Raw genomic sequence first — 14040 nt, 5'->3', positions numbered from 1 at the left:
CAGTTGTTCCCTTCTCACCAAGCTGCTTGCCTATTGTCCTGTAGCCCATCCCAGCCTTGTGCAGGTCTACAATTTTATCCCTGATGCCTTTACACAGCTCTCTGGTCTTGGCCATTGTGGAGAGGTTGGAGTCTGTTTGATTGAGTGTAACAGGAGTCTTTTATACAGGCAACGAGTTCAAACAGGTGCAGCAAATACAGGTAATGAGTGGAGAACAGGAGGGCTTCTTAAAGAAAAAATAACAGGTCTGTGAGAGCCGGAAATTCTTACTGGTTGTTAGGTGATCAAATACTTATGTCATGCAATAAAATGCAAATGAATTATGTAAAAATCATACAATGTGATTTTCTCAATGCGACAGACCTCTAAATTCTTTGTAAGTAGGAAAACCTTCAAAATTGGCAGCGTATCAAATACTTGTTCTCCCCACTGTGCGTGTAAAGGCAGGCATTCCAATACTTTTGGTATTATAGTGTATCAGCATAAATGAGTAATCATAAAACGTGGTTCATAAAAAGTCCATAAAATGAAAAATCTAATTAAATTGTGCAAAAATCCAGTGTAAAGAAAAAGTGACAAAAAGATTCAAAGCCTCCCCCGTGAAGAAACAATCCTTCCAATAGCATGTTCAGAGGTCAGCCTTCACCTCCCTATAGAATTAAAACTCACCAGATGGAATTGCTGCTCTTACAGCAGCGTTCATGCCTGTGTCCTTAAGACAGATATCCAACTGCAGGCAAACAGATCCCGTTCGGTATCTACTCCAGAAAATAACTCCTCAATGGGTCAAAGCTGAAGTAAATAAAGCTCATCAGGAGCCGAAGAGATGCTTTGAAAAGTGTAGCACTTATTGTTAATCTGGACAGCAGCGTGATGTCAGCACTAGCAGAGGGGAGGAGAGAGGAACTGCTAGTGCTAACATCACTGAACACTCTATTGGAGGGATTGTTTCTTCACGTGGGGTGGCTTTCGATCTTTTTATCACTTTTTCTTTACACTGGATTTCTGCACAACATAATTCGATTTTTCATTTTCTGGACTTTATAAGAACCACAAAGTTTTATGATTACTTATTTATGCTCATCTATGGATTGAGATTTACTTCACTGTGTATAAATTATATTGGTGCTGCACTTTTTTATGTCCAAGCATGATATATATTTTTGAAACTGAACAATGGCTTCTGATTTTTGTCACAAAACGCATTGGGTGGAGTCTGAACTGCTGGCTGGATAGCGGCAGGGCTTTGCACATTTGGTCTCTTATTGGTACAGTGTGAGTACTCTTCTTTTAATAAAATGTATGGATTTTAAGCATCCTATTGATGGTGAGCATTGACCTATGCTAAGAGGTCACTGGCATATGGCAAGGAGCTGGAGCACCTGGTGGTGTGATGCACTGAAGGAAGCAGCAGACATAGCATAGAGAGTTTAGCATATCACATTGCATGGATTGAAACTATATGCATTCAAAAATACATTTTCCTTAAACGATTTCTCTCACACACACATATAGCAAATTTTTTTTTCCCACTTTACATTGCGATGTATGTACTTATATATATTTGATTTCACCAATTTGTTTTAAGAGATAATGCACCTATTGTGTTCTATATATGGATATTTGTGTGCTGCCTTTATGACTGCATACGGCAGAAAGTTAGGCATATATGCACAGCAAATAAAACACACCGCATTAATCTTTACCACAATTTTGCTAAAGATGATCATACACTGTTTGGAATGCAGCAGATACATAATGAATGAGCCGAAATTTGCTTTGCTGTTGGCCTTGCCGGCCCCTCTAGTCTGACATCCTTTGATTAAAAAAATTAAGAAGGTGGGCGGGAAAATTGTCAGCCTAGTCAGAGGCAGTTGCTGTTCGGGTATTCTGACAGCTGCTGGCATCAGTCAGGATACAATAGCCCAGCAGGGCAAGGCATCCACCTACATGCTATAGCATTGATGGAGGACCCAGTTAATTTTTTTTTCCTTCAGCCCAGAGAGTGAACAAAAAACTAGTAATTAATGAGTCAGGTTTACAAGCTGTTGCTATGAACACTGGACAATATTACATTACATAATAAATAAAAAAGCTGCGCTAAATGAAAAAATAACATGAAATTGATAAGAAAAAACTGGAAGTGACGTGATGGCGCTGTACGGGTTACTTCATCAGACATCTGCTGCAGAAGACGTCTGATGACGAAACGCGTACAGCGCCATCACGTCACTTCCGGTATCCTGGTGGAACGCATTGCGTTCCAGGATGCCATTTCCTCGCTCTGATTTTACTTTTATCATGTGAGTACCCATTTATTGTACATTCATTCAAATAAAGGTGTAAACGATATCACACTATCGAGCCTTTCTTTGCCCTATGTGACCCTCCCACCTGCACATACCATCGAGTGACTGGACCCCACTCACAGACCGCCGGATATCACATTACCATACCAGGAGAAGACCCATTAAGCCCGTTTTCCCTTTGGGATACCCCGGACCCCCAGGGACGGCCCGCAATACTCTCCCCCAGCACAGAAGGGAGCTAAGGAGTCAAAAGAAGGAGTACCCAGCCATATTCTAAATACCCGCCCTATACCCCTGTGTGGGGTGGGTATATCTGGTTAGTAGGTCTTTTTTCACTAGGGGTTACCCTGCACCTCGCCAGTCACCCACCTTGGGTTTATCATAAGGTTCTTCCCACTATTTACCCGCACATCTATCGAGTCATGGACTCATTTTCTTTCCTTTTTTTCAATACTGGCTTATCGGACTTTATTGCAGCCAGACATCTAGCTGTCATTTATTGTGCACTTTCTTGCACCATTTGTTGTGAGATTCACTTGTCTATCTGTTTCAACCATTCTTTATTTTTCACTTTACCTTCAGTGCAATTTACCAAGCACTGTACATCACCAACACATACTATTCTTACTATTGCCTCTACTTATTTATTTAGATATTGTATTTATCATACCACTTACTATTTATATATTTTTGTTTTGGTATGCACTTTTTCCACTTCTTTCACTGGTTATTCGCTCAGATTGCATTTTATTAGGTGTGGATTGCATAAATAATTTTAAAGTGTATTCTTAATATATTTATTTATTATTGCTCAATTTTACACACATATTTCTAGTGCACAGCTATATTACATTTTTTATACTATACTTATTTATTGATACCCACCATACAGGCAGCGCCAATTACCCCATTTCCCACTCATTTTCAAACAGTCCTCTGACTGTAGTTTAGGGTAAGCTGCAGCCGATCTAATTATATATCCTTCCCATTCCTTGGATATCCTTAGCGCGGATTTCATTCTTACTAATTTGTCACATTTAAGTTGCAGCTTTAAATTTTCTTGAGACTCTGGTTGATATTCTAGTGCGGTTACTATTTACATATAATATTACATTACACTTATTCTGAGCAAACGGAGGTGATTTTATACATTATATGACTACTTTTTTATATAAATACTTGATGTTTATTTTCATGCTATACTAGGACCCCATGATATATGTTTTTTTTATGTCTGTGCGTCTTTTCTTTAAAAAAAAAAAAAAATGTTATCATTGATTACAACTCGATTCACACTGCCTGGACTTGGGATCCAAATTGTAAGACTCCAAGTCAAGTGACATGTGAAATCCCATGTTAGTCAATGAGAGCTGTCAAAATTAGCACTACTGAAGTCACTCTGACTTTAGAAAAGGATTCTGTACTACTTCACTGCGACTTCTGTCCGACTTATGCCAATAGACTTTAATGGAAGTTGCTTCAAAGTCAGATCCTCATTTATATTGATGTCATTTGGATCTGACATTACAGCAAGATTACCCAGGCATTTCCTGAAAGTTGCTACAAATTTGCCTCAGAGTTGCTTCAAGGTCACATCAAATAGTACTCAAGTCACCAGCAAGTTGCCTGGCAAAGTCGCAATGTAAGTCACGCGTCTTTCAGGCCGCAGCAGTGTTTTAATATTTTCGCTGTGTTCCCAGATCTCAACTTTTTAAGAACCTTGATTTATTTATATTTGAGTGGGCAATAGGGTCTGTGACACCATTATTTGAATATATATATATTTAAAATAAAAAAAGTAAAATGTACCAAACCACTATACATTCACTTAAAAGATAAACATAAAAGACATAGAATTGTGGGAGTGGATACTGCTGCCTTGGTTTTGAGGCTTACATGCAACCTACAGTCACCCATCTGGAACTAATAGCAATCTGCCAATGAAGCTGAAAACCTTTTCTGTATGCTTGTTGCAGGTCAGTGAATTACTAATTTGTGAAGACAGAATCATGATGACAGCCTCAAAACCAACCTTTAAAACCAATTGGCTATGGGAGCTCACATAACTTAGCCCCAACACATTCACTATAAAGGCATGTCTACTAATGGCTGTGGGGGTAGGAACTTTTGTATTTCTCCTCTGCCCTGTTATATAAATACATGTGAACATATAAAACACATAAAACAAAAAGAAAAACAAGGTATTCAGTATAGATCTAATTAAGTTAAGCCAGTATTAAAAAAACAAGCAGCCAGGAGTGTCAAATTAATCACTCCATGCTGTGCTAACATTTTCCCACAGCTAATCTTGACAAACTCTAACCAGGCAAGTCAGATAAAAAACAAGCAGATAAATGATTGAAAAAAGTGTCTCATTAAATTACTTACACACATACAGATTGAGCAACAAAGCATTCTCTATGGATATACCGTAGCTAAGGGTACCCATGATCATATACAGTAAAGGCTAATAAATAGGAAACAACCTGAGCACCATTGCCATCTCCTGTACCCAACAGCTAGATACATGTTTTGTATTCCACAAGTATTTACGTTTATATGCTGTTATCCACCATACTACATTCATCTCTTCAAAGTAAACCAGATTTGGCCAAACACTGTTTTTTTTTTTGCCAAACACAGTTATAAAGTAATAGCAATCATGAAACTATTGCTTGCGTTAGGGCCTGTTCACACCTGAGCGTATTTCATCTAGTAAAACGCTCATCTCTGAAGTCTCAAAACGCCCAACAAGCAAAATCACATTGATTTCAATGGCCCCTGTTCACATATGAGCATTTTGTCGCCTGAAGCTCAAAAAAGGACATGAGCTTCTTTTTGGGCAGATTACAGGCGTTTTTGTTAGATGTCAGGGCCTGCCTCCAAACACCTGCAAAAAAAAAAAAAGCCAGAAAACACCTGAGAAAAGACAAAAAGAAAAAAAAAAAAGCCTGAAAACGATACGTTCAGGTGTGAATGGAGCCTTAGGGTCTGTTCATACTAAACGTTGCACTCCACAGCTTTTCTGTGTCGAGTTAAGGCAGCCCATTCAGATGCAGCAAAAACAGTGGTGGTTATAACTTTTTTCAGTGCAATGCATGCTGCTGTGGGTTATGGTATTTTTTTAGCACAAGTGTGTGGTAGATGTTCGCTGGAATGCCATACAAAATGAGCTACAGTACACAAACACACATATGGTGTGTTATGGAAACATGTCTGAAACAGGGTCTTATGGGCCATACACACTATACAATTTTCTGAAGACTTTTTCCTTTAGACTTACCAAAGCCATATAATAGGAGGTCAAACCTAAACACTTTCAATTTGTATGCAATCTGGCAGGCCCTTGCACTACATAGAAAAGATAAATCTGAAGGAAATCTAACCACAAAAGTTGGATAGTGTGTATCCAGCTTTAGGGTTCAAACTCATCTCAATAGAGCCACTTGGACCCAAGACTAAAGCAGTACACGTGGATTCAAGATTTGCACAAAACAAGATAAAGCCCCACCCTTTTCATCCAAACCATGAACTTGTATGGACTAGAGGTTTGGCCCGGTGGCTGTAAATAACAGATGTGCTCAGATCATAACTACCCACTTGCCGATCGTATACAGTACATATACAGCGGCAAGGTGGCTCCCCTACGCTGAAACACTTATAGTGAGGAAAAAAAGTATTTGATCCCCTGCTGATTTTGTACGTTTATCCATTGACAAAAAAATTATCAGTCTATAATTTTAATGGTAGGTTTATTTTAAAAGTGAGAGACAGAACAACAAAAAATCCAGAAAAACGCATTTTAAAAAAAAGTTATAAATTGGCTTTCATTTTAATAAAAAAAGTATTTGACCCCTTCACAAAAATGGACTTAGTACATTGTGTCAAAACTCTTGTTGGCAATCACAGAGGTCAGATGTTTCTTGAAGTTGGCACTAGGTTTGCACACATCTCGGGAGGGATTTTGTCCTGCTCCTCTTTGCAGATCCTCTCCAAGTCATTAAGGTTTCAAGGCTGATGTTTGGTAACTCAAACCTTCAGCTCCCTCCACATATATTCTATAGGATTAAGGTCTGAAGAATAGCTAGGCCACTCAAGGACCTTAATGTGCTTCTTCTTGAGCCACTCCTTTGTTGCCTTGGCAGTGTGTTTTGGGTCATTGACATGCTAGAATACCCATCCATGACCCATTTTCAATGCCCTGGTCGATGAAAGGAGGTTCTCACACAAGATTTGACGGTACATGGCTCTGTCCATCGTTCTTTTGATGCAGTGAAATTGTCTTGCCCTCTTTGCAAGAAAAACACCCCAAAGCATAATGTTTCCATCTTCATGTTTGACAGTGGGGATGGTGTTCTTGGGGTCATAGGCAGCATTCCTCCTCCTCCAAACACGGCGAGTTGAGTTGATGCCAAAGAGCTCCATTTTGGTCTCATTTGACCACAACATTTTCACCCAGTTCTCCTCTGAATCATTCAGATGTTCATTAGCAAACTTCAGGTGGGCCTATATATGTGCTTTTTTGAGCAAGGGGACCTTGCGGGTGCTGCAGGATTACAGTTCTTCACGGCATAGTGTGTTACCAATTTTTCTTGCCGACTATGGTCCCAGCTGCCTTGAGATCATTGTATCATTGACAAGATTCTCCTGTGTAGTTCTGGGCTGATTCCTCACTGTTCTCATGATTACTGAAACTCCACGAGGTGGGATCTTGCATGAAGCCCCAGACCGAGGGAGATTGACAGTTATTCAGTGTTTCCTTTCATTTGCGAATAATCGCACCAAGTGTTATCACCCTCTCACCAAGCTGTTTGGCGATGGTCTTGCAGCCCATTCCAGCCTTATGTAGGTCTGCAATCTTGTCTCTGACATCCTTGGGAAAACTCTTTGGTCTTGGCCATGGTGGAGACATTGGAATCTGAATGATTGACTGCTTCTGTGGACAGGTGTCTTTTATACAGGTAAAAAGTGGAGATTAGGAGTACTCCCTTTATGGGAGTGCTCCTAATCTCAGCTCATGACCTGTATAGAAGACACCTGGGAGACAAAAATCTTGCTGATTGATAGAGGATCAAATACTTATTTCACTCATTAAAATGTGCAAATCAATTCATAACTTTTTTGAAATGCGTTTTTCTGGACATATTTGTTGTTATATTGTCTCTCACTGTTAAAATAAACCTACCATTAAAATTATAGACTGATCATTTATTTGTCAGTGGACAAACTTACAAAATCAGCAGGGGATTAAATTATTTTTTCCATCACTGTACCTAGTACGTGATTCACAAGCAGGGCTAGGGAGCTCTAGCTTTGCTGTGATTGGGTGCAGCACAAACCAATCAGTAGGTGCCAGCCACTGATTGGTCGCCGACACCTGACAATTAGTTGTGGAGATTACCAAAGAGAGCCCTGTGTAGGTAAACAAACACAGGGCTCTCTGCTGCTGTCAGAAATGTGCTGTTTATTTGTTCCTGCAAAGCAGGAAGTAAAAAACAGCACATTGCTTAGTAAAAACACCTCACACAGTATACAGTAACACATGTTGGCCACACATTTAGGCCCTTGATTGCCCTACATATTAACCCCTTCACTGCCAGTGTTATTAGTACAGTGACAGTTCATATTTTTAGCACGGATCACTGTATTGGTGTCACTGGTTTCCAAAAAAAGTGTCAAAAAGTGTCAGTTAGGTGTCCGATTTGTCTGCTGCAATATCCCAGTCCCGATAAGTGCCGGTTCACACTTGTGCGATGCAGGAACGCTGCGAATATGCAGCGTGATCCCGCATCGCATCCGCACCTCTTTCAGTTTACACTGCCATAGGCGATACGCAGGGGGTGTCAATTAAATGTTAACGACACCCCCAGTTTGATCGCATATCGCAGTGCGATCTGACAGTTCGCACAGAAGTGTGAACCACTGTGCGATCCGATCCTGATGCGGCTGAAAAAAAGGGTCCTGTGCGTGTTTGGTGCGGATACATTCCGAATTCAGCCAAAGTGTATGGCTGAATTTGCATCCGCACATGAGATCGCATGTAAGGAGCAGTGCGCTCCGAATTACATGCGATCTCGCAAGCCGCACGAATGTAAACCGGCACTAAGAGCCGGTTCACACTACCGCGACCAGAAAGTCGCCTCATAAGGGGCGACTTGTTAGCGCTACTTCAGCGCGACTTGTGAATTATTTTAAGCGACATATGATAGACGACTTTGTACGACTTTGTATTTGGCCATTCAGAATAGGATGTGTTGTGACCTAATTCCCCTTTTCTGGTTTTTTTTTTACTCATTTCCTCATTGCCCACCAGTGCCACGTATCAGTGTCCACCAGTGCCACTGCCCACCAGTGCAACATATCAGTATTCACTAGTGCCACGTATGTGTCCACCAGTGCCACTGCCCACCAGTGCCACGTATCAGTGTCCACCAGTGCCACGTATCAGTGTCCACCAGTGCCACTGCCCACCAGTGCCACGAATCAGTGTCCACCAGTGCCACGAATCAGTGTCCACCAGTGCCACGAATCAGTGTCCACCAGTGCCACGAATCAGTGTCCACCAGTGCCACGAATCAGTGTCCACCAGTGCCACATATCAGTGCCATGTATCAGTGCCACAAATTAGTGTCCACCAGTGCCACGTATCAGTGTCCACCAGTGCCACGTATCAGTGTCCACCAGTGCCACTTATCAGTGTCCACCAGTGCCACTTATCAGTGTCCACCAGTGCCACTTATCAGTGTCCACCAGTGCCACTTATCAGTGTCCACCAGTGCCACTTATCAGTGTCCACCAGTGCCACTTATCAGTGTCCACCAGTGCCACTTATCAGTGTCCACCAGTGCCACTTATCAGTGTCCACCAGTGCCACTTATCAGTGTCCACCAGTGCCACTTATCAGTGTCCACCAGTGCCACTTATCAGTGTCCACCAGTGCCACTTATCAGTGTCCACCAGTGCCACTTATCAGTGTCCACCAGTGCCACTTATCTGTGTCCACCAGTGCCACTTATCTGTGTCCACCAGTGCCACTTATCTGTGTCCACCAGTGCCACTTATCTGTGTCCACCAGTGCCACTTATCTGTGTCCACCAGTGCCACTTATCTGTGTCCACCAGTGCCACTTATCTGTGTCCACCAGTGCCACTTATCTGTGTCCACCAGTGCCAATTATCTGTGTCCACCAGTGCCAAGTATCTGTGTCCACCAGTGCCAAGTATCTGTGTCCACCAGTGCCAATTATCTGTGTCCACCAGTGCCAATTATCTGTGTCCACCAGTGCCACTCACACAGACCCGGCAGAGATAATGGTATATAGGAACTGTAGGCATGGCTGCAATGTGGGGAATGCCTGGCTAATTTTCCTTCTTCTTCCTGGAAAGTCGGATCACAAGTCGATTGACAAAAGATAAGGATCCGACTTGGAGGCAACTCCCATTGAAGTCTATTGGCACAAGTTGGATACAAGTCGCCTCAAAGTAGTACAGGACCCTTTTCTGAAGTCGGAGCGACTTCAGTAGTGCATATTAAGACGGCTCTCATTCATTTACATTGCATTTGTTATGTCAAGCGACTTGGGGCGACTTGAAGGCACACAAGTCGCCTGACAAGTCGCGGCAGCGTGAATGGAGTCTCAAAGTTTTTGATCACCACCATTACCAGTAAAAAAATAAATAAAAAAATAGATCACATGGTTCCTGGATGCTAAAACTTTTGCGCAAACCAATTAATATACGCTTATTGTGTTAACAACACAATAAAAAAAAGAAATGCAGAGGTGATCAAATACCACCAAAAGAAAGCTCTGTTTGGGGGGGGGGGGGGGGGGGAGACATTTTTTTTGGGTACAGTGCCGCATGACCGCACAATTGTCAGTTAAAGTAACGCAGTGGCAAAAATGGCCTGGTCATGGAGGGGATAAAACCATCTGGAGGTCTAGTGCCTATTAGAACTAGATGAATCTGAAAGGCAAACTCAGGCTCAAATTATTTTTCCCACCTACAAACATGGCATTTACTATGACATTAGGCCTATACCCCGTAATTAAAATCTAAAGATTGACTGTAACAAAGATTGATTAGAAGAGTTTAATGTGCAAAAAAGTGAAAAATATGCCTTTAGAATATAATTCCTTTTTAGAAGCTGTGGAGAACTGTGTATGTGACAGAGCCTTGAAAAACAACTGAGTACTTTCTGTGATACTTTTTTTCTTTATTTGCACTAATACGACTACAATCACCTCAAGCATGACAGAGCCTTGGAATCCTCTATTTTCTAGCCTTACAAGGGCCTGCTTCTGATTAATGGAATACATTAGTGGAATAGGAACAGGAAGAACTGCTCTACAGAAACATTGTGCTATGAATGAAAAAGTGGATCTGTGCAAAATTTCAGCTGCATAACTGACTTGTCCTACACCATTTGAAGAATACATTTGACTAGGTCAATTTTAAAGAAAATCTGACACTATCAAGACAAGATCAGAGGGTTTCTGATTAGACAAAAACAACTTAAAGAGGAAGTAAACCCTCCTCTGCAACTTTTACCTATAGGTAAGCCTATGATAAGGCTTACCTATAGGTAGTGTAAATATCTCCTAAACATGTACCGTTTAGGAGATATTTACCTTAAATTCAGCCAGTGACATCACTGGCACATGCGCTCAGAAGGAACGGCCGCTGGTGCCGTTCCCTCAGAGCCTTGTGCCGTGACCGTTGGCTCCCGCGCGCATGCGGGAGTGATGTATTTGCAGATCCAGCCAATCAGATGGCCGGATGCCGCGATCCCGGAAGACGGGCGACTGAACATGTCGCCCCTCATACAGGTAAGCGGGCGGCACAGCGGGGGCTCATTCTAAGGTAAGTATTTCATAATGAGCTAGTATGCTCAATTTGTGTTTCTCTTTCAGGTTGGAAAAAAATTTTTTTTAATGAGTTTACAACCTCTTTAAAAGTCACTAAATGCATGCCTCTACAGTAGACTAGTAGCATGCCTAACTGTTGGTGAGGTTTGAATAGTACTGTAAGTATCATCCTGTGGGCTCCACAAGAAAAGTACTGAGAAATCAGAAAAGCACTGAGCGGTGCAAACATAAAACAACTAAAATATCCTACAGCTTTGAATGTTCACATGTTAAGTCAAATTTGATGAGGTTCACATAAAATGCACTCAAGCCATTCACTAAAGAACATAGATTAAAGCTATAAATAAAGGAAAACAAAAAATGTCTCAAAATGTAACCCGCACAACTACTGGACAGTTGACACAGCATGCTTTCTGTACCACGCGAAATACAAGGACACCTATCCAACAAAAGAAAGAGGAAGAGCACATTACACACAATGGCCTGGAGAACATACCTGAGGTGACTAAGTAGAGGTTGCAGTCTTTCATCGGATTGCACTGCTGGAAGCGATCGAGCTGACAACTGAAAGAAAAAGAGCAACCCAGTGAAAATATGGCCTTTAAATATGTTAATGGAGAAAGCAATAGCAATGAAGGGAATATACATTCAATGGGAAGTCATAAAATATTCATATTTTTATGTGCGTTTGCCTATACCTCTGTAAAAGTGCATTATATTACACAACCTATTTAAAATATACAAATTTTTGTGTGCGATAAGAGCATCATAGCGTTAAACATCCACATTGTGGCACCATCCCAAAAAATATATAGAAAGACAGGGGAAGGAGGGGAAAGGGAGGGGAGGAGGTTGTAACCCCCAACAAAAAAAAGGGAGGGGACAACAGCAACGCCCCTCTCTCCTGTCAAAATATGAAGGGACTTTAAATGTGCCAGGGCAATGGGGAGACAAAACAGCGAAAAAAATTTGATTTTTTTACTCACCGTAAAATCCATTTTTTGGAGTTCTTCGTCTGACATGGCGCTCCTTAAATCATAACTAATGGGTTATATCGCCTTCCCTAGGAGTAGGACTAGGCAGAACAAAAAAACACTTGGCTACACCAATGGGCTGTCTTCAGCTGGTATATAACCCCCCTCTCTGCTCTAGGTATTCAGTTTAGTAGCAAGCAGTATTAGACGCATCTCCCTAGAGGGGTGGGTGCTGTATCCGTCAAACTCAGAGAAATGGATATTACGGTGAGTAAAAAATCCCATTTTCTCTTTCGCTCACCGACAGACACAGCTCTCCTTTAATCATAACTACTGGGACGTCCAAAAGCAGTGCCAAAAGGAAAATGAGGGGTGGTGAAAAACCCCCAACCCTATCCACTATGTAGGATTTGCTGAAAGTATGCACCGATGACCAAGTGGCCGCCTTGCAAACTAACGCTTGGTAAGAAACTGACGCTTAATGACGGAAGGCCCAGGAAGTACTCAGCCTCCGAGTAGAATGCGCCGTGACAGGGAAGAGAGGAACCCGACCTGTAATAGAATAGGCCTGTATCACTGTCTGTCTGATCCATCTGGAGATGGCAGCCAAAGAAGCGGCCAGCCCTTTCCTTGGCCTTGTGTAACCACAAAGAGCAACTCTGACCTTCGAAAGGACTCGGTGGCTGTCAGATACACCCAAATCACCTGAATCACATCCAACATATGCAAGGCAAATTCCTTGGGATGAGCCGGCTTGGGACACAAGAAAGGGAACACAATGTACTCATTCAAGTGGAAGTCAGAGACAACTTTGGGAAGAAATGACAAACAGGGACAAAGAACCACTTTATACCTATGGACCACTAAATTGGGAGTACCACAGGGCAGTGCCGCCAACTCCGAAACCCTGCATGCCGAGGTAACCAAGAATGCCACCTCCTGGGACTACATAGGCAAGGGAATCTCTCAAATATTTTCAAATGGAGGTTTCTGGAGAACCGAGAGCACCAAGTTTAAATCCCATGGCGGCAAAAGAGACTGTACAGGTGGAGCCACATGTCGAACCCCCTGAATGAAGGTATGAACTAAAGAGTGCGTGGCTAGGGGTCGCTGAAAGACGATTGCCAAGGCAGACACCTGGCCCTTCATGGTACTTAAGGCTAACTTCTGCTCAACACCCTGTTGAAGAAAGGCTAAGATCCGAGATACTAAAAAGGATCAAGGATGAGCGCCAAACGACACACACCAAGAAATGTACGCTTTATACGTACGATGGTATAGCTTACTGGAAGTTGACTTCCTCGCCTTCACCATAGTAGGGATCACTGAGCCAGACAAACGTCTATCCCTCAGTACCTGGCTTTTAATAGCTAAGCAATTAAAATGAGCGACTGTAAAGCAGGATGGTAGATCAGCCCCGGGGGGAAAACTGGTCCTCTCTGAGAGGTAGCCCTCAAGGGATGTTTACGGCCACCAGAATGATTGGAAGACCCTCGCCCTTAATTCCTCGCAGGAACTGTGGAAGAAGCCTGAGCCGAAGATAATGGCCTTATCGTACCCCTAGGACACCAGAGGCGTCTGTCAGAGGAACCTGTGACCTCACCATGAAACTCAGTATCCTCCTGTGGAGCTGTACCTGATGAAGGAGCCGCATGTAGGACTGTGCAAACAGAACTGTTTTGTTACCACCAGACCCAGAACCTGTATGCAAGTCGGAACAGAGTCTGTGTGATAGCAGACCAAGGTACTGCACCCCATACCGCAAGGGCAGGACACACTTCCCCAAGACCCTTACAAAGGGGGATGGTGGGAGAACCCCAGAAGTCTCCGCTGCATCCTCTGCCCTGGGAACCCCACCAAACTCCAGGTCATTTACGGGGGTCCAGGACAT

The 14040-nt window shown here is 42.4% G+C and overlaps 1 protein-coding gene across 1 annotated transcript in view; it reads right to left on the bottom strand.

Moving 5' to 3' along the window:
• Positions 1-14040, bottom strand: part of PRIM2 (DNA primase subunit 2) — a 304354-nt gene that overhangs the window by 141432 nt on the left and 148882 nt on the right. The window contains exon 7 of the mRNA XM_082251382.1: positions 11672-11739. Coding sequence (XP_082107508.1) covers positions 11672-11739 — 68 coding nt within the window. The remainder of the gene's footprint in view (positions 1-11671; positions 11740-14040) is intronic.

Source organism: Pelophylax lessonae, assembly GCF_965119305.1.
Source record: "Pelophylax lessonae genome assembly, chromosome: 3".
Taxonomy (NCBI): domain Eukaryota; kingdom Metazoa; phylum Chordata; class Amphibia; order Anura; family Ranidae; genus Pelophylax; species Pelophylax lessonae.
This window is presented reverse-complemented; position numbering and strand designations above follow the sequence as displayed.